This window comes from Aythya ferina (assembly GCF_964211825.1).
Source record: "Aythya ferina genome assembly, chromosome: 18".
Classification (NCBI taxonomy): Eukaryota; Metazoa; Chordata; class Aves; order Anseriformes; family Anatidae; genus Aythya; species Aythya ferina.
In genome coordinates this window covers 9,599,389-9,619,962 of record NC_140317.1, presented here as the reverse complement: position 1 = coordinate 9,619,962, position 20,574 = coordinate 9,599,389, and the positions used below count along the sequence as shown (strand labels likewise).

The 20,574-nt window shown below is 35.5% G+C and overlaps 1 protein-coding gene across 15 annotated transcripts in view; it reads left to right on the top strand.

Moving 5' to 3' along the window:
* The window catches only part of BPTF (bromodomain PHD finger transcription factor), a 57,104-nt gene that overhangs the window by 10,274 nt on the left and 26,256 nt on the right, over positions 1–20,574 (top strand). For 11 of the 15 annotated variants that reach the window (XM_084492302.1, XM_084492314.1, XM_084492309.1 and 8 more), the window contains exons 2-12: positions 2,531–3,353; positions 10,078–10,301; positions 11,494–11,694; positions 12,208–12,396; positions 15,009–15,179; positions 15,339–15,514; positions 16,737–17,092; positions 17,366–17,497; positions 18,092–18,221; positions 18,979–19,114; positions 20,246–20,461. In XM_084492302.1, coding sequence (XP_084348428.1) covers positions 2,531–3,353; positions 10,078–10,301; positions 11,494–11,694; positions 12,208–12,396; positions 15,009–15,179; positions 15,339–15,514; positions 16,737–17,092; positions 17,366–17,497; positions 18,092–18,221; positions 18,979–19,114; positions 20,246–20,461 — 2,754 coding nt within the window. Of the gene's footprint in view, positions 1–2,530; positions 3,354–10,077; positions 10,302–11,493; positions 11,695–12,207; positions 12,397–15,008; positions 15,180–15,338; positions 15,515–16,736; positions 17,093–17,365; positions 17,498–18,091; positions 18,222–18,978; positions 19,115–20,245; positions 20,462–20,574 lie in introns of those variants that run through there. The other 4 variants (XM_084492308.1, XM_084492312.1, XM_084492311.1 and 1 more) reach the window with 4 other exon arrangements.

Below are 20,574 nucleotides of genomic sequence, written 5' to 3'. Positions count from 1 at the left end.
AAGTGTTAAGAGAACTTCTTTTGATCTTTTCAAAAAATAGGAGCAATAGTAGCAATTAAGGTTTGAATTCTTGCTTCTCCTGTTGTTTGACGTAACACAAATATACCAGTTTTTACCTCTTGTGAAAGAGACATCAGGAAGACGGTATATGGTTTGTCTGTTTTTTTCACTGACGGATGAAAACAATCTAAGAAGGAATCGTAATGTTTGCAGAGTAGAAAAATCTCGAGGAACTAGAAGAAATAAGTAGTCTTTGCTGCTTTCAGCAATGTTTGTACATTTTCGTTTATCTTTGCCTGAAACTGTTGTTTTTTGTTTTGGCTTTGTTGCTTCTGATTCATTTAAGCCAGTCAGGTTCATCATTATTTGCTTCCTTTATTCAAGGCCTTATTCTTTTATGACTTTACCATGTGACACACAAAATATTTCTGCTAAAACTGCAAACCCTGGAAGGAATCCTGGTTGATAGCTCTTCCAGCTTCTCATGACATTTAGACATTGGGAAGACCATAAGTGATTTTTGGATTATCTGTGATGTCTTGCAAGACCACCTGCTAGGACTGGCCCTATAGCATCATGCAATATTGAGGGAAGTGTGGGACCCTAAAGTAATTTTATCTTTGTATGTGTGCGTGTGTGTTCTGTTTTAATTAAACCAACTTTGCCTTGTATGTATACAGCTAAGCATCATGATGGTACAGAAGTGGGATTTAATGTAGATATTTCTTGCTGTAAGAACGCTTGCTCTGTGGCTGTGAAACTCCTGTGTTTTCCTGTGTTTGCCATGATTAAACTTTTTCCACTGATTTGTGCAGCCGCATACTGGAACACAGTCACACAAGCATTCTTTCATTTTCCACAGAACTCAACTGAACTTGGACATTTATTTTTATATGCAGAAGATGTTGACCCATTACTTCTGTAATGGAAACATCTGGCAGTTCATCTTCTATAGTGTTTCAGAGTGCCTAGTTTGCTGCTTAAGATTCATTCCCATCTTTAAAGTCTGAGAGGGAAAGCTGTACCTGCTTCGTCTTGCTGTACTTGCTCAATTATTGATTTTTTTGGTTTCATTTGGCAAATTATTTTTTACATCAACATATTTATTAAATTTAGCTTTCCTTTTTGGTATTTTTTTTTCCAGTGCAGTAAAGTTTTAATAATATTTTCAAGTTCAGCAAGATCTTTATTTGGGTGTATGTGTGCATTAGCAGAGCATCTTTTCCTCCCCACCCCTCCACCCCATTAGACATATTTCCTATATTTATGGGAGAAGCGTAGGAGGGAGTAGGGCAGGTTGAACAAATGCCAAGGTGAACCATTACCTATTAATGGTAACATCTAAGATGACTGGAACTGAATTCTCCCTTAATTTCTTTGAGCTAGTTTGGGGGGGATCTATTATTCACAGACTTTGATCAAGAAATTAGCAGTAATTTTGAAATTCCAAAATAGTGGTTGTATCACTCTTCAGTCTCAGATTGTACTTTGTACAATATGTCACTTTTTATTGAAGTGTGAATATGAAATTCCTCCTATGGACAGCTTCATTTTTCCTTTGGATATTTTCTCTGTGAATCAAATCCTTCCTGTAGGTCACTTCTCTGTGTAGAATTAACAAATATGAAATATACTTGTTGACTAGAGTCATGGTATGTGTATCAGAGGACCTAAAATGTTTTTCATCTTAGTTCTCGGTTTTAAACCAAGATGATGGTTTAATTAGTTTGAGGTTGTCTGAATTTTTCTTTTTCCTTGTGCTTGGCATCTAGGATAGTGTAAGTAAAGACAGGAAAGTGTGGCATCACATCTAACAAACTGAATTAATTATGCCTAGTGCCTTTTCTTCCAGTTAGTGGAGCTCTCTATTGTTTTATTGAAGCACTTTTGTGGGTTTTTTTGAATTTCTGAAGCAATTTCATTGGTGTCACATCTGAGTTGTTTCTGGCTTGTTGATATTGAGTATTCCAGTTAGAAAGCAGTGGATAGTGATTTAAGTTCTCTTTTTGTTTCAGTTCAACTGAATTCATATCCTAAGACATCTGCTTGACATAATCTTTCTTGTGTACTAATGCTGATTGGGAAAATAGCTAGCATAATTTTTATACAAAATACCTGTTATCTGAAGCTTGATTCTTCACGATGAAAGTTAGAATTCCAAGAAGGAATGATGAACTAGTCATGTTGAATGACAATGGGGAAACTCCTGGTGTGATACTTTGGGTGAGGGAAGTGTCTTTTTAACTAATTTAAATAATTGAAATCCTAGATGTCATTTTTAAAGATTTAATAGGTATATGTTGTATGGGAAATGCAAGTACTTTTTAAAACAAAACTTCAGATACGTATCTTGTATTTTGTTTTTATACTTGTAAATTATGGGATTGTTAAGTGATTATCACTTATGTGGCTGTGGAGGAGTGAATCCTTAATTTGCAATTGTTTACAAGGTTTGACACAGTCACTGATGATAGATGTTAAACGTGTTGATTTGTGAATGGCAAATTCTTATTGTTGTTTTTAATTCCAGGTAGGAGAAGACAAAGAGTGCATCGCCCTCGTTCTCCAATATTGGAAGAAAAAGATATCCCACCTTTGGAGTTTCCAAAATCCTCAGAGGACTTAATGGTGCCTAGTGAGCATATAATGAATGTTATTGCCATCTATGAGGTACTAAGGAACTTTGGCACTGTTTTACGCCTCTCTCCTTTTCGTTTTGAGGACTTCTGTGCTGCTCTGGTAAGTCAAGAGCAGTGCACACTTATGGCAGAGATGCATATAGTGCTTTTAAAAGCAGTTTTACGTGAAGAAGACACTTCAAATACTACCTTTGGACCTGCTGACCTCAAAGATAGCGTTAATTCCACTTTGTATTTCATAGATGGAATGACGTGGCCAGAGGTTCTGCGGGTATATTGTGAGAGTGACAAGGAATATCATCATGTTCTTCCTTATCAAGAGACAGAGGACTATCCTTATGGACCAGTAGAGAATAAAATCAAAGTTCTGCAGTTCTTAGTGGATCAGTTTCTTACAACAAACATTGCACGTGAAGAGTTAATGTCAGAAGGTGTTATTCAATATGATGATCATTGTAGGGTTTGTCACAAACTTGGGGATTTGCTTTGCTGTGAAACTTGTTCAGCTGTGTACCATTTAGAGTGCGTGAAACCACCTCTTGAAGAGGTACCAGAAGATGAATGGCAGTGTGAAGTCTGCGTAGCACATAAGGTGCCTGGAGTAACTGACTGTGTTGCTGAAATCCAAAAAAATAAACCATACATTCGGCATGAACCAATTGGATATGACAGGCATAGACGGAAATATTGGTTCCTGAACAGAAGAATCATTATGTAAGTAAAGTAATTGTTTAGTGTTTTCTGAAGAATAGTGTGGTATTGAATGTATATTCACAAATGGCTGTCCTGTAAGTTGCTGTTTCCGTCTTAAAATTATTCTTCCTTTAGATAAGACCATTACTTCTTAGTAAATAGGACTCTAAAGACCAAACAATTATTCCATTATTTTCTACAAACTAAATATTCTCATAACTTTAAAGGAGATAAAAGGAGGTAAAAAAAACAAGGACTGTGGCTTAATTTTAATGTGTCTAAAACACGTGAATATGAGGAAAAGAAAGGAAATTTTAATGAGAACTCTCCAGTGTTCTGTAAAACTTCCTGAAACGTCATTTAACTGTCTTTGTGAATGCACGGCGTCTAGATGACTGTCACCTGCTCAGATAGTATTTGGCTTTTGGATACTTGCACTGTTTTGGTGGTCTGACTTTGAAGTTAAGACTCTCAGAGTCACTTGAGAAAAGGTATTAACCAGATCTATTAACCAGAAATAGGGAAAATAATATTTGTAAATTCTTCTGTAGATGGAAACAAAGTTGAAATGGCAAGATGTGCCTGCCTTCAAGATGTCTTCTACCATTTAAAACAATTTCCTGTTTGTGGTTGATTTTGAGATACTGATGTAATAAACACCAAAAATTACCAAACTCTCATGAGTGTGGGCATTGTGCCCTATTACGTACCTGAAAAGTTAAATTTAAGACTATAAAGAGTATTTTTTTTTTTTTTTTTTTGACAGGAAAACAGATCAAGACATGGTTTTCTTATAAAAACCGTTTTAATGTAATCATTTTGATAATGAAGGAGAAACAAAATATTGAAATGAAATTAATGGTATGGTTAGTTTAGGAAAAATAAACAGAGTTTTTTCTGGATTTCTTGAAATACAATTTTCCATTCGGTATTATAGAGAATTTCATACTAGATGTACTACATAGGAAGTTAAGATATCAGCCCTTAAGATATAACCCCTTTTGAAAGGGATTATAAGGGTATATAAGATGACATCTTTTAAACCATACACTTTCAAGTCCTCATTTTTGTCCTTTTAAAAATAAATGTCCTTTCTCTAATGTATTGTTAGCTGATACTCTAAGCATTTTTTTCTGTAAGTTATTCTTTTGCTTATTTAAAAAATATATATATATATATTTTTAAGTTTTTCCAGGTCATAAATACCGTAGTGGTGTCAGGTAGTTTTTTAAAAGGTGCAGGGAATTTTTTTATGCTCTTGCCACTTTTTAGTACTCTGCTCTATCATTCAGATGGATCAGGTGGATGTGATGGTGCATCTGAAGTTTCTGGCATCCTGGGTGAACTTGGATTGGATTGTAACTAAACTAATGAGTGTAGCTGTACTGTCTCTGGACCTAGCATTGTATTTGTGGAGCATTCCTCGGTGGTTTTCATGAGTCAAAGTGAGTCTGGAAGCAGTAAAGTAACCGATCTGTAACAGTATGCTATTAGTCTGCTTTTGTTCCATGGAGCAGACAGTTGCATACATTACACTGGAATTTATTTGGATGATTCTCTTGTCTTGATGAAATGTTGCTCACTGGTGTCCTGTCTGTTGAATCTTCTAACCCAAGAACAATCTCTGTGAGTTGAAAATCTAGTAAAAAGAACAAAACAAAACAAAAAAAAAACCAATTACTTTCAGCATAAAATCTGAATGAGATCGTTGCAAGTGTAATTAAAGTATTTCTCTCTTCCAAAGGACAAGGAAAAAGAGGGTCTCTTCTGGTAACTACAGAAGAGTACAAGAAAATAGGAGAACTGTAGATGAAGGACAAACTCCTCGGGTCTTTGAGAATCAATTTTATTTATTTATTTATTTATTTTAAAAAAGAGAAAAACCCGGTTGTGAAGCACATGCAGTTAATATTTTTGCTCTAGTTGAACAGCTTATAGATATTCTCCTCTGTGCGTGGCTTTCATATCTTTCGTCTCAAGCTCTGAAGGAAAAAGTTGCTCTAAAAATAAGCTTGCCTTAATGCTCTACTGCACCGGCAGAATGATTTTATTCTGCTCACCATTACAAATCTGGGAACTAACAACATGAACAACAAGAAGAAACAGAATCACTTACTCTGGAGGTGATTTTAAGATAAATAGGCAGGCTTCCCCCTCACCCCAGTATGTAGGTAGGTTGGTAATTATCTTCAACTAAACTTGTGAAACAATGTTTTTTCCCCAATGGGGTGGAGTATTTGATGTTTGGAAGGTTTTGATATATTCAAGGTACTTTGAACTGAAACAAATCATGCAGGTGCTTCTTTATTTTTATAAGTCTATGCATGTGAAAGTTGTTTCAATTTACGTTTTTTTTTTGGTAGTACCTTGTATTGCAATAGCAGAGGCATCCCCAAAGGTTGCATGTATGGATTTTTTTTTTAATAATTTTGCATTCCTGTTAAGAGTTCAATGGGCAAGTGATTTATGTCAGAAATGGTAAATCAGGTTTTATTAACACAAGTTTTATGCCCTAATCGGGAGTTTATTTAATGAGAAAACACATCGCTAATCTATTAAAAATCAAAAATAGATAAGAATAAAGCAACACAGCAAAAGGAAAATTTTATTAGCTTTTTAATTTCACTGATTTTTTTTGTTAGCGATTAAATGTTTCAAAACATAAATAGAAAAATATTTTAGCTTTCAAAGAGAAGAGTATATGCAGTTCACCCATTAATTATTTCCTGTCTTTTATATTCTCGTGCAGGTTATCTGAGTTGAAGTTATCTGTCCTTCCTGTTGCAATTAGATACCAGGCCTTCTGCTAGTGTAAATGTACCTGTGCATTCTGCAAAAACAAATTTTCAGAAGTATGTGGTTTGGATTAAAAATTTCCCAAATCATTCCGATGGATGTACTGGGTAAAACCACCACAATGGAATGAGAATAAGAAAAACATACACAGAAATTCGGGTATACCTGCAGCAGTGGCACTCTTAAAGAGTACAATGTGGGATATACAGGATCAACCACTGCACTTCTCACTGAGCAGAAACGTAACTGAAGTTACTCCTAATGTGCCTTCTAACTTCATGTAAAGCCAATTCATAATGGAACAGAAGCATTTACTATATAACTAAACTCCAGGGAAATGCAACTTTAATTCCCACAGACATTAAACTCTGTATTTTCAGTTTTTAATATCCTTTAGATCAGTAGCCATGCTGTATTGCAAAAGCAACCATTTTGCACATATGTGTATTGAACAAGTTCAAACCACACCTAATGTCTTTAACTGAAGGATAACTCGTAGAATAACCACCAAATGTGAAAACCTGAGATCCATGAAATTATTAAGAAGAATAAAGAAATTGAATTAATGCCATGTGATCAAATATATCAGAGGAAACTAATAGATCTAAAACCAAACTGTATAAATAATGATTTGAAGTCTTGTCTGGGGGGTAGAGAACTGAAATCCTATTTTTTTTTTTTTTGTTTTTTCGGGCATGTTACTTCCTGTCCCACTTCCCTTTTTGATAGTTATGTTACCATCACACCAACGTTTTTCTCTTATTTAAAGAGTTTTCTACATTGTTATTGTTGTTCAATGAGCCTCTAACTTCCATGTTCATCACTTGTTTAAGCCCATCATTGTGGTTTTGTTTCCCTTTTTCACCTCTTCTGTTTTACAAATAAGAAAAGTGGGCACTGTGAAGAGGTTCTCTTCCCATACATACCCTGGAGCAAATCTCAGCAGGATGAAAAAACAAGAGATAATTCCTGAGGTTTTGTTTCAGTGTTTACAAATTTAGGATGATGTTTCTGAAGGAAGAATAAGGAATAAATCAAGAAAATCAAGACTATCAAATTACTTTCAGATATAAAGTTACTTTACTGCTTCCCAATTTGCACTTAAGTAACAGTATCTTAATATTTTGTTGATAGAGAACAACTTATTATTTTACTGGTAAATGTGGTAATTTCCTCTTTTTTTCTCCTTATAAACAAATGGAAGATCTATAAGTTTGGAAAAGTATGGATGTAACAAATCAAATACTGAGATGCATTGAGTTTGCCAACTGTCTATGAAGCGAGGTGGTGAAAGGTTGTTTGGCCCTCGTTTGATATCAGCAGTGAAACAAATTGCTATTCCTGTGCTGTTTGTACCTGCCTCAACCATCAAAAACAGTTTCAGATTTTTTTTTTCTGCTTGATCTGTTGTGCTGTTCCTGTTCTCAGTGGGTCCTCCTCTATTTTCTCCACTTAAAAAAAAAAAAAAAAGTAAACTTCATTTTAATAGAAGCTTAGTTTAAACAATTTTATTAATTCTGCAATTTTTAATTGTATTGCCATGGGATTCAGGAAAGGGTGTATCTACCTCAAAAACAGTTAATCACCATTTTCTAGCATCTTCCATGTTCTAATTTTTATCAGTGTTAAAAGTTGCCTGTAAGGCCTGCTAGTGAATAGCTTCAGGCAATGAAGGAGACAAAAAGGTAGGAAACACTCACGTAATTCTTTTTACTCCCTCCCTTGGCCTCACAATGTATGGGACCGAGCTGAGTGCCCTGGAGGCGAAGCAGTCACCCAGCACCGAGCTGATGGTGCCTCACTTGTCAGAGAAGCACTGGGAGTGCTCAGTGGGTGCTAGCACAGCCTCATTTCCTGAAGGAATTTATATAAAGTGTTCAAACTATTGCACAACTAGGTTGTGGAAGAAGAGGTGTAAATGGCATGTGAATATAGCTAATAATTGTCCAACAAGGTAGGGGCTCAAAATGAAGGTAAAGGTGCCTTTTGATGATTTTAGAAGCAATTAAAGTTTAAGTTCATCAACAGCACAGTTCAGCAGTTGTGTTCATAAGCTGCAGCCTTACCGGTGCTGCTCTGCCAACACCTTGCTCTTGCCACTTTCATCAGGCATTTGTCAGGGAAAATAGCAACACAGTTCAGGAGGTGTGACTTTCCCCTTCATTTTTGTCTTGTTTTGTTTCAGTTCTCTTTTCTGTCGATCGTTTTGTTTCACCTTTTTCTTTCCTTTTGCTCTCTAAGCTGTGTTCTTGTGATCCCCTCTCTCCTTCCATCTTAGTTTTTGAGCATGTTTCTTTCTCTTCTCATTCTGTGTTTTTTGTCCACAAACTTTAATAAAGGTGCTTCCGTTGCTGTTATTGTTAAGAATTAACTTTCTCAGCTTAGAGGAAACGTAGCTTAAATGTCAATTTTTCTTTAATGTGAAACTCTACAGAATATTTGTTGGCTCAAATGATTGCCAGTATTGAGCTGACATGTGTAATATCAGGGCAGTCTGTGGGCAGTCTTTCTGAGTTGGGATGTTTTCTCAAAAACTCTTCAAATTTACCATGCTAACCTGTTAAAACTAAAAGTTAACAGTAGTCTAGGTGAGTAAATGGGTAAAGTAGAAAAATTAGTTGCTTTTCATGAACGAAGGCCATTCAGAGTGAAATCACAGCATTTCTTTGCAATATACCAAGTTGTATGAGCAAGACAAAAATAGTCTGTTTTGTAACAATGGTCGTGGCAAATCAGTACTGTAATTTTGACTTGTACTGTCATTATTATCAAGTTCATGAGCATCTTTATTTTAGTGCTATTCTAAATGCATTCTGCACCTATTGCAGTTGTTTTGTAAATATGATGTGGCAAATCCTCTGGTAGGTGACAAGTTGCCTTACGGATGTTCAGATTTCTGACAATCTGAGGCCAGTTTTTCCCATCTTTAATGCATAAGCCACGTGGAAGCAGCCACTAGAGAGGAATACAGAGGAAAAATTACTAAGTTAGATCTTTTAAAGTACAACCAGCTTTCCATCCCCACTGACAACTTGTTTTAGGGTTATTAGTGAGCCACGGGCTAATAATAGGTAGGGCAAGTGTAGCAATAGCTTAGTGCCTCTTTTACATATGAAGGCCAAGCTTACAAATCACGGTGTTGCCTCATACCTCATTCGCAGTATGGGGAGTGCTAGGGCTGTATTGCATGAGTGGTCCTGCCCACGGGCAGGCTGAGCTGCTGACCGGGAGCTGCTGAGGCAGGCTGGAATGAAGCAGCCTCCCGCAGAGCCATGTGCAGTGTCCTGAAGCTCTCCAGCACTCTGGGAGAGCCTGCTAGTCAAGAAACGTATGGAGCTCATTTGGGTCCGATGGCCTGGTCAAGATGCTCTTGACGCTGTGCTCCTCTCGTAATTTTCTTTATGCTATCATGAAGTACCCCTGATAATAAATGTGGAAATTCCTTCATTGTCTCAGAGGATCGTATTATGTTTATTTTATGTGCTTTCTGGTGCTTTCACAGGTGAATGCTGTAGAGATGCTAATAGAAAATATTTTATGAAGTTCCTGAATTTCCTGAATTTGCAGCCAGAAACTACCTTTTCTGGATTCTGGAGACAAGTACTCTTTCATTTCAGATTATTCAAGACTTAGTAGATTACCGGTTACAGTAGTATTAAATATAATGGGAACAAACCTTGTTGCCAGATTTGACAAACCAGTTTTAAGGAGACTCTTCAAAAGCTCTCCTGAGCAAGTTATCATGAGAACTTCTGATGAAAAAGGGAAGGGAAGCGAGAAATTATGTGGATACTTACAGGGGTGTATATGAGTGTCTTCATGTGCTTTGTTTCTGTTTGTTCATGTTCAGTTATTGGCATTAATATGTCTCTGCAAAAAGTAGGGTGATAACCATTTTTGTAATTTATCCAGATATTTAAACATTAATATTTTAAAAATGCTCTTATAGAGAGGAAGATTCAGAAAGTGAGAAAGATAAGAAAATCTGGTACTATAGCACAAAGATACAGCTGGCAGAGTTAATTGAATGCCTAGACAAAGATTACTGGGAAGCTGACCTATGCAAAACTCTGGAAGAAATGCGTGAAGAAATTCATCGGCACATGGATGTTACAGAGGACCTTACTAATAAAGCACGGGGCAGCAACAAGTCTTTCCTTTCTGCAGCAAATGGTAAGCATATTCAGGCTAACAGGAACAGATGTTGCACTTTGAATCTAATACTAGCTTATATTTATTGTATTGTGAAGTGCTTATTGGGCTAATGTGACACTACCAGTTATTTTCAGTGTGTTATTGAAGTTCTTGTATTTAAAATAATAATAATAATAATGGTAGATTTCTGGACATACAGAAAAATTTTTACATCAGTTTGCCAGAATAACTATTTTTGATGTTCACTGTCCTTTTTAACAGTTTAATTACAGATTATATCTGATAGCTTGTTTGTATCAAACTGCATTTCCTTGATTTAGCATGGATTTTGACTTCAAATTCATTTTATAGTGAGTGACTGACCTAAAGGAAGTGTTTTTAAGCAAAATGTTAAGCATCCTGTTATGTGGATTTGTTTGGGAAAACATATGACTAAATGAATGGATGTGTGGCAGGAAATGCTTTTACATCCCACTCCATGAACGTAACACAAATGCTTGGAGCCTGGTCAGTGCTCGTAGTACCACTGTTCCCACTATCCACAGTTGGATAGTGAGTACGGAGCTTCGAAGAAGCATCGTGCTGGTGTACCAGCCTGGATATGTAGTGATGACTTCTTGCAGGCCTGTGTCTACATCGTGTGTTCCAGGATGTCCTGAATGATTCAGATTTTTGATCTGCTTAGGGTGTGCCAGATTGTGGTCATTCCAAGTGTTGGAGTAGGGCTGTTAACTGTCAAATGTTTGTTAATTTACTGTCTGATACACACGTATATACATCCTCATAAACATTTAACAATTGAACAGGGGGTTGGAATGGCAAAAATACTGAAGCTCAAATATTTGCTCCAATATTATGTCAAGTGTGGCGGAACACATATCTTTCCCTGCCAGAAGTTAATCGATGTACCTTGGAACAATAAATAGCTATATAAACTTGGGAAGGTTTGAACTTTGGTTCTGGGGAAGGCGTGAAGGTTTGATATTCTGGTTTAGAAATGGATTTGTCATCATTATGTGGATGTATAATTTGAGAAATCGATTATAAGACCTTTGGAATTGTTGCTTTTAAGGAGGAAGAAGTGATAAGTTGGATGTTACCTTTTTGTCTCTTAAATGAAATGAAGCAGTATTTATGCCATGTTATTTTTTCGTCCTTGGCTTTGTAGGTGGTGGTTTGTTGTATATTGATGACATACATTTTATTGTAGATGAAATTTTGGAGGTTATCAGAGCAAGAAGAGGAGAGATAGGGGAAGATAGAAACACACCAGCTGATGAGGCAGAGAAAGCCAAGAGTGATGGTGAGAATGACCAGACAGATACAGATAAAGGCAAAGAAGAATCTGGAGACCAGGATAAAACTGAGGAAACACCCACTGAGCAAGATGTGGAAAAAGTGAAAACCGAAGGTAAAGGAACTATCACTGTGCTTTTACAACTTCATTTAAGTAGATTGATGCTTCAGCTAAGAAGATCCTCACATTTCTTGAAGTTAGAATATTTTTTGTCTGATTCTTTAAGTTATTTTTAAGCAATAAGAAATATTTGTTAATTTATTTGTGGGTGTATGTTATAATTGTTTATTTTGTTAAGTAATTTCACCAGTTTTCCATCTTTTCAAGTTAAATACAGCTAGCTTGTCGATACCTTGGCTTGAGGTACAGTAGACATTGACAGAGTGTGATCAACAAGTTTATAGTAAGCAATATTACACAAAACTTTTTAACATTGCTTTCCTCATCAGAATTAAGTAATTTGAGTGTTAGACAAGACTTTAGCATACAGGGGGGAGAGGAAAAAAAAAAGCTCAGCAGTATCAAACAGACAAATTTACTGAAGTTGCTTTCTATGGGTGACCCCAAATGACATCCTAAAACATAATAAAGAATATCCCTAAAGTTTTGTTGTGCGTTTTACTATAGAGGCAACAGTCGTTGGGGATAAAAGTAACTCTGTGACATCAAGCACTGACGACAACAACACAAATCCTTCTGCAGGAGAGACTAGTTGCTCTGAAGGGAAGAACGCAATGGGGTGTCAGTCAGAAACCCTTGATAGCAACAACATGGCAGAGAAGAAGGTGGCATCAGAGCTCCCTCAGGAACTCTCAGGTACAGAAGGCACTGTTACCAATGCCTCTGTAATTTGGGTAATCTGTTCAGTTTTTCCTATCTGGTTTGTTCACTAAAACCATTCACAGCGAATATCACTCATGCTGTTTGCTTGCAGTGCCATCCTTTACTGCTACGTTGTCATTAACATTTCAAAGTTAATTTTCTTGCAACTAGTGCTGGAAATTTGTGGCCCTCCATGACATCAGCATTTGTTTCCATGCCTTCCAAAGATGACTGTGGCTAAGCTTTTTATGTTCTATTTTCTCTATATTTTATTTTTGCACAGTGATCCATAATGGTTGTTAGCATCCTATCAAAATTTATTTCAAATTCTAATTTGCTGCTGACTCTTATTTTAACCTCTCATTTACTGTATAAATTACTAACAAAGTATTTTCACTCACATAAGTAAACCATCGCACTGAGATCTCAAGATAAAACAGTCAAGCTTGCTGGGGATTTTAAACAGATTTCAGAATTGTATGCATAGAGGCTCTTGTGTTTTACAGTGTTTTCTTCTGCCATGTCAGTGATTGTAAAGTGATAATATACTGTATTTAAAGAAAAAACTCTTTAGGAATGAATGGGACTTAATTTGGTGTAATGTAAATTATCACAGTATTATTTTAGAATGAAATTCTGTTACAGGCTTTACTACGTAACCAAAAGTTACTCTAAACAGCTGATTACCATTAAAATGAGCAGAGTTTTATACTCATCTTTTCAGTTGTTGCAAATACAAAAATAATCAAATTGTAATGTAACCACTGTGTGATGTTTGAAAAACTGGTAGTAAATGTTTTCTCTCCTACAGAAGTAGTTCTCTGTTCAGGTACAGATTTCACTTCTTGAACTTGTAGATATGGATGTGTCTCAACTTTGTAATAAATACTTTCCATAGAAGGGGAAAATGAAAGTTAAGATGAAACCATAATCTGGGAGCCTTTTAGTATGCTTTTTAAATACAGAAAATGTGCTACTGCATGGACTAAAAGCATATACTTTAGACATTTGATCACATACTTCTGCCTGTACTCATTTTTATTCCATTTTAAAGTTTTAAATAATTGATAGAGATTTAGTGGAGAATATTTGTATCCTACAACTTTGTTCCAGACACATACATGGATTCATGCTTCCTTTTAAAAAAATCACTTTTTGCAAAGGTGTTTCTTTATTATACTTTTGCTGTTACTTTTCCTCCTTCCAAAGCTGCTAACCCAGTTTTAAATTAGTGGGCTTTGCCTGTAGGAAAGCATGCATGTGTCTTTTGTGAAGGGGGTTGTTCCTCAGGTCTAATTTACTACATTTGTAGTGATATTTGTGTTCCTGTTACGAAAAGTTCAGTCTGAGACTCTTATCTCAGAGGAAGGGAGAGATACTGAACCAGTATCAGTAAAGCAGCCAGCCCCAAAGAGAGGAAAATAAGATGAAACTGCAAACCTAAACAAAAATATCTATCGCAATCCTTGTTAAATGTAACGTCGGTATTAATCTTTTATTTTTGGGTCTAGTTTGGATGCTTCCTTTCTCCTCCAAACAACAGGCACCAAACGGTTACATTTTTCTCTTACTAAAAAGGGAAATAGACCAAATAATGTCAGTCACCTGTTGGGAAGAGCCACAAATCAAGTTGTGTTTAGGTACAGGATCTTCTAAGAATCAGAGAATGATTCTTAGAAAAAAGAACGTTTCACAGAGGGAAGTTTTTGGTCTGTTTTCTTTTAAAGATAACAGAATCCTTGATGTTTTGAAAGTGGTCTAAAAACAGAAAAATCTTTTTTTAACATCTAAGCAGTGTCTTTGCACAAAATTCAGAAGATACTGCTGTTGGAAAGGGTGGTGCCTTCTTACAGGGAAGAGAGTGGTATTTCTAGATAGCTGCAATTCAGTGATGGTTTGGTTGAAAGACTGTGCTCGGGCAGTATGCTGTGTTGACAGGTGAGGTGGCAGTAACATCCACAGCTGTCCAGAAAGACAGTAACAAGGACAGCTGAGGACTGAGAATGCATTTGTCTTACTGAGCTTGAAGCACTATCTAGACCTAGCAGGTTGTAAGAAAAGCTGATATTTTAAGTTTGTAGAAGAGTTTAGATATAGAGTGTTGCCGATGGAAAGGAAATCAGAATTCCTCAGCATTAATGTGCTGAGATGATCAAAGTCAGTGGAAGATAGATGGGGAAGGGAAAAGGTCATGGTTTGAGGAACAGTTGATGCATGATACAATCAAGAGAGAATCAAAGAAGCTGCAGGAAGACCAAATTTCATAAAATCTGCATCTTAAAAGCAAAACAAAGTCTCAGTAGAGGGCTCACAGTGTGTGCATCTATAGGGGAAAAAAAAATACACTTTGTATTTCAAATTCATTCATCCAAATACAGATTTCAGTTCTTCAGAGCTGTAAAAGTTGAAACTGCTTGAAACAGAACAAAAAGATAAAATATCTTTATGGATTCAGTGCTCTGAAGGGAATTTATATTTTATGGGTATTTCTTTCCAGTCTAGCAAAAGATGTTCATCTGACTTTAAATTTTTCATCCAAAATATAAAATGAAATTTGCATCTATACATTTTAAAGGAAAACTAAAAATGAAGTTCTTCTTTTGTAGAAGAAACTGGTCAGATGATCCCTAGCAACAGCAGTGCGTCTGCTGCAGCTCTACAGGCAGATGTTGAGAACAGCAACAGCAGTGAGCTCAGCTCTGTGCAGAATGACTCCGTTAAGATGCCTGATGATGCTGAAAATGCAGAGGGGGGATCCCAGACTTCAGATGACATAGGTAAAGAGGCAAAAAAAAAAAAAAAAAAAAAAAAAAAAATACATGCTTGATCTCTTATTTTCATGTTATGCATCTTTTTACTTTATAATTTCCATAAGTCAACAGAAAACTTTTAGTTTTTAGGTTTGTTTTAAAAGCTTTTTTATTTTTCCTGGGCAGGAGATAAGTCTAATGGTGAAAGAAGTGATTCTCCAGGCACAGGAAAAGGCACGCCAGGTTCGACGCGAATGCTCACAAGATTACGAAATCCAGATAGCAAGTTGAGCCAGATGAAAAGCCAACAGGTTGCTGCTGCAGCACACGAAGCAAATAAGTTATATAAAGAAGGCAGAGAGGTTTGTATACTTAAGGAAAATCCAAAGTAGTAGTAGAAGTGTAACAGAAAACCAATCATCGTTGTTTTTTGTTTTGTTTTGTTTTTTTAATAAAAAAGTATTTAAACTTTTTAAAAGTGATTTTGGCAGACTGTAAAGGTCATTAAAAAAAAAAAAAAGTCAAAATAATAAATCAGCAAATGCTTAAAGTGTTGTATCAGAAGCTTTTTTCCCCTTTTCCTTTGTTCTTGCATTCTAAATCTATACGATGATACACCAGTGACCAGTGTGCATACTCTCCTTTAATACACCAGTCATAACTTAGGGAATTGTTTACTATATAGCCAGCAGTAAGTTATATATGTTTTTTCCCACTTTTGTCTTCAGGTCTTTCAGAACTGATGTGCCAAAAATGTAACTTACTAGTGTTGTGTATTTGATTATTGTTTGAATACCTGGGTAATAGCCAAGTTTCCAGTTCACCACAAGTCTGTACTGGCAGATTATGTTGATTTAAAAACAATCATTGCAAAATTGTAGCACTTCTGGATGCAAACTAAAGTAAAAGCTCTCAGATGACTGTCATTTGGTATAAATCTTTAGTGTGGCTGTAGGTTTGTGTTATGAGATAGCTCAGTTTCTCCAGAAATGGAATATTTGAATGTTAAGCATTAGCTGCACTTATTTGTTGTCATTGTTTGGTGTATTAATTTTATTTTTGTTAGCTGGTTATCATTATAAGTTAACGCAATTGTGTTTGTGAGCCTATCTGATCACAAACATCTCTGATTTGGAACTCCTTTATGAGTAGCTAGAGCAGTGGTGTTATCCATGCCATGTTTTCAAATTCGGAAATACTTGTTGGCTTAGCTAGGTGTAGGAATTGTGTGAGTTACCCAGGAGGTGTTTCACAGACACTTTTAGTTTACTTCAGTTTAGTGAGGCTATTTTCCCAAAGCCATCTCCCTCAATAGACGTAATTCTGAGCAGCCAAACAGGTTCCTGTTTGACCTCCTGAAGAGCCTCGGTGGCTTTTTTTGTAATTGTTGAAGTTGATCTTCATAGTTCTATATGCAATCTGTGATGAAGTACTTATATTTAACACATTGGTTAAAAGTTATATGCTTCTGCAAACTAATGCAAGATATTTTTATGAACTTTACATATAGGCAGTTGAAACCTTATACTGTGAGTAATCAAACAATGATTTTTAAAGGTCCCAAATGTTTTCTTCTTTAACAAGGTTCTGGTGGTCAACTCTCAAGGTGAAGTCTCCCGAATGAATGCAAAGAAGGAAATTGTGATGAAAGGAAATATCAACAACTATTTCAAATTAGGGCAAGAGGGGAAGTATCGTGTTTATCATAATCAGTATGCCACGAATTCATTTGCATTGAACAAGCACCAGCACAGGGAGGACCATGACAAGAGACGACATCTCTCGCATAAATTCTGTCTGACTCCAGCTGGAGAGTTCAAATGGAATGGGTCTGTACATGGGTCCAAAGTTCTTACCATATCCACTTTGAGGCTAACTATTATCCAGCTAGAAAACAATATCCCGGCATCATTCCTTCACCCTAACTGGGCTTCCCACAGGTAAATTAATAAATGAAAAAATATATTCTCTTGTATTTTTGCTAATAGCATTAACGAGCAGTGGTCTTTGCTTTTTGAAATTGGTGGTTTCGAAGCGCCATGCTTCAGTAGATTAAAATATAGTGTGTTTGTGTGCTGTGATGAATGACTAAAAGAATTGCACATATGAGTGAAGTATTAGAATATAGGAGATTTTATCCCGTTAAATCTCATTAACATAGTATGCTATATTAGTACATGTATATATTTCAGGTTATCTTTTTTCCAATTTAGGTCTAACTGGATTAAGGCTGTTCAGATGTGCAGCAAACCTAGAGAATTTGCACTAGCTCTGGCTATATTGGAATGCGCAATTAAACCAGTTGTCATGCTGCCGATCTGGCGGGAATCCTTGGGGCACACTAGGTAAATTATGAAAATATTTTTTTTATATATACGTATATCTCATATACTTTATACATATATCTTTTTGAGTATGAGAACTTCACTGTTTTACAGTTACTAGTTTTTCTATACCTGTATGAATTACATTCAATTTCAGTCTGTTGTATTCAGCACTTAACAATAGTGTTTTTTCTCAAGCAGAAAAACTGAAAATACATGAAAAGATTTCAGTAGTGTCCCTGCTGCTGCAAAGCAAGTTTGTTTTCTTTCTGAGCTAGTCTCCAAGTGGTAGCACTTTGGAAGACTAGAAAAACAACTTTCAACACACTGAGTTTGGTAGAGTCTGTCTTTCGTTTTTCATTGCTCTGTAAAAGAAGAAATTAACTTTTTGATGTAGATACGGTTGCAGGCAGCTGTCTGCCTTATCAAAATAGCCAAAAAAAGTAGTGTTCACATTGCAATTAATGCATATAAGCTGATACTAGACTTACCTCTTAACTTCAGATATTCAAAATTATTCAAAGAGGAGTGTTTACTGTTGTTTGACTTCTTATATTTGTTTACAAGATCCTGTGCTTAAATATATTTAGAAGTACTTACATCTGTGTTTATTAGATTACGCAGAATGACAGCAATAGAAAGAGAAGAAAAAGAAAAAGTGAAAAAAAAAGAGAGAAAACAAGAAGAAGAAGAAACGATGCAGCAAGCTACATGGGTGAAATACACATTCCCTGTCAAACATCAGGTAAGGTTTTATTTTGCATGAAGACCAAACTGTCAGTTTCTTATTTTTTTTCTATTTTCTTGGACTTACATAAATGTCAATTAGTGCATTACTCCCTGTCATTGGAGTAGGAACCATGCCCACATACTAAAGCACACAGTCTTGGCCTGAGCAAAGTTTGAGATTCATTGCTGTCTTAGCTACACTTCCTGATTTGGCAGATGATTATCTGCAAAATGCACTCCTTCCTAATGGAAGAGTTTTAGATGGATATTGGAATCTTGTCTATGTGTCTGTTTCCAGCACTTCCCTCCTCACCCTGCCCCCCAAACCAGCTACCTTTACTTCAGAAGGCTATATAAATAGAAATCCATTTATATGGTAAACATATCTTCTACAGAAGATGATAAATACTTCCGTTGTAGTGGTTCTTCACTCTAAATTTATTTGCTATAATAAACATACTGGTTGATTCAAAAAGTTATATAATCTTTCAGCTTTTAGGTAAATATCTGCTTACTGTTAAGAAAATACGATTTTGCAGTTGCTGTGGTAGAATTGGCAGATTATTAGCAGATACATATTGAAATATGATACATAATGATATATGATATGATAAATAATGTAGACAGCATGTTATTTGACAAACTTTAGTTTGCTTGAAAAAGTTAAGTAAATTACAAGGCTAAAAAAACAAAACATCTGATGTTTTTAAATTAATGCATACATTAACAGCAAATAGCACCATTAAAACTAATGTTTTAAAAATGTTTAACAGGTTTGGAAACAGAAAGGAGAGGAGTATAGAGTAACAGGATATGGTGGTTGGAGCTGGATCAGTAAAACACATGTCCATAGATTTATGCCCAAGCTACCTGGAAATACCAATGCAAATTACAGAAAGTTGCTACCAAGTAAGTGTCTGCATCACTTAGAATCCTTTTAATTACTAACATACTACCGTTTGTTGCTTTTGCAGTTAATTACATGTGTGTAATGTTTCTTGTGTAGACTTTGTTCCAGGTAGTGTTCCAGAGAAGCTTTCATGGATCTCTACTCATTATTGTCAGTATAGTTGGTTCAGTTGTCAGAGACAATTTTTTAGCTACATTAAGTTGTTTCAGTTAGGAAGTTGTGTGTAATATTGTACACCTTTAGATTTATGTAAATTAGATAAATATGTAGATAATCACATGCAAAAAATATCTAAAACAGTGGTGCACATATTCATCTCTTTTTCTACATTGACATAATACTATTAACCAATTTTGTCTGTACGTAACAGTGTTATAAGGGGGGAAAAATGATTTTTTCTAGCAAGTTCAAAACATCTTATTTCTTTTAAAATAAAACCTTGGGATCAATAAGTGTGTTGCACAGTTAACTTCTAGAATGCATCCTGAACTGCTGAAGTCTTACTTGTAATTCTTGAGTTTCCTTTTACGTTTCAGAAAATGGTGGTCCTCGTTATGTTGTATATCAAAACTTCTTTTATCACATGCTGAAGTAAAACTTCCCATGTAGTTTCTAAATGGGTCAAACACAAAATAGATGCTGCTGCTTTTTGTGTTACCTGTGTGATTGTTAAATTAGATTTAATTTTCTTTCTCAGTTGAAGTTAATGGACACTGCAGTGCTAAGCATCAAATCGCTTGAATGCTAGTATTCATTCTCAGTTTATCTGTAGAAATCAAAATTATTGAAAACTATTTGTGAATTTTCAGCATATGAATGAATGCTTTTATTAGGCTGTTTTTTTCAGAAAGTGATATTTAATTTCCTGGAAAAGTTGTTTCAGAAAATCTGAACATGAATTCCTGAAACAATAGTGGAAACAAAGTATTTTATCCCTGGTGGGGTTTTAGGTATTTTTTATTCAGTATTGCAGTAAGCTTAATCTGTGATGTTACAATTATATACTGCACTGTATTTCTGAATTTCAGTAATGTGCAAATTATTTAAGTGGTAAACCAAAATACATTAAAATGTAGCAGGTGATTGTTTTTTTCTGAATAACTGAAACCATGTAATTAATCTGTTAATAGCAAAAAATGAAGATGAAAAATGCAACTTGGATAAACGAAAAGGTTCAATGAGGGTAAAAGCAGAGAAAGATAGAACAAAGGATTCTCATGATCTGCAAGCAAAGGAGAAAGCAGATGCTTCAGAAACCTTGGAGAAAGTCAAAGAAGAAAAGTCAGGTGAAGAAAAAGTAGAAACTGATACAAATTCTGAAAACTCAGATCATGCAAAAGACAAAGGTGATATACATAAATTGTTACAAAACTAGTTATTCATTGCAACACTGTATGTGTAAAAGCGTATGACCTCATAAATAACTATTAAAAAACTGTGTAACAGATTTTGTCCAGAC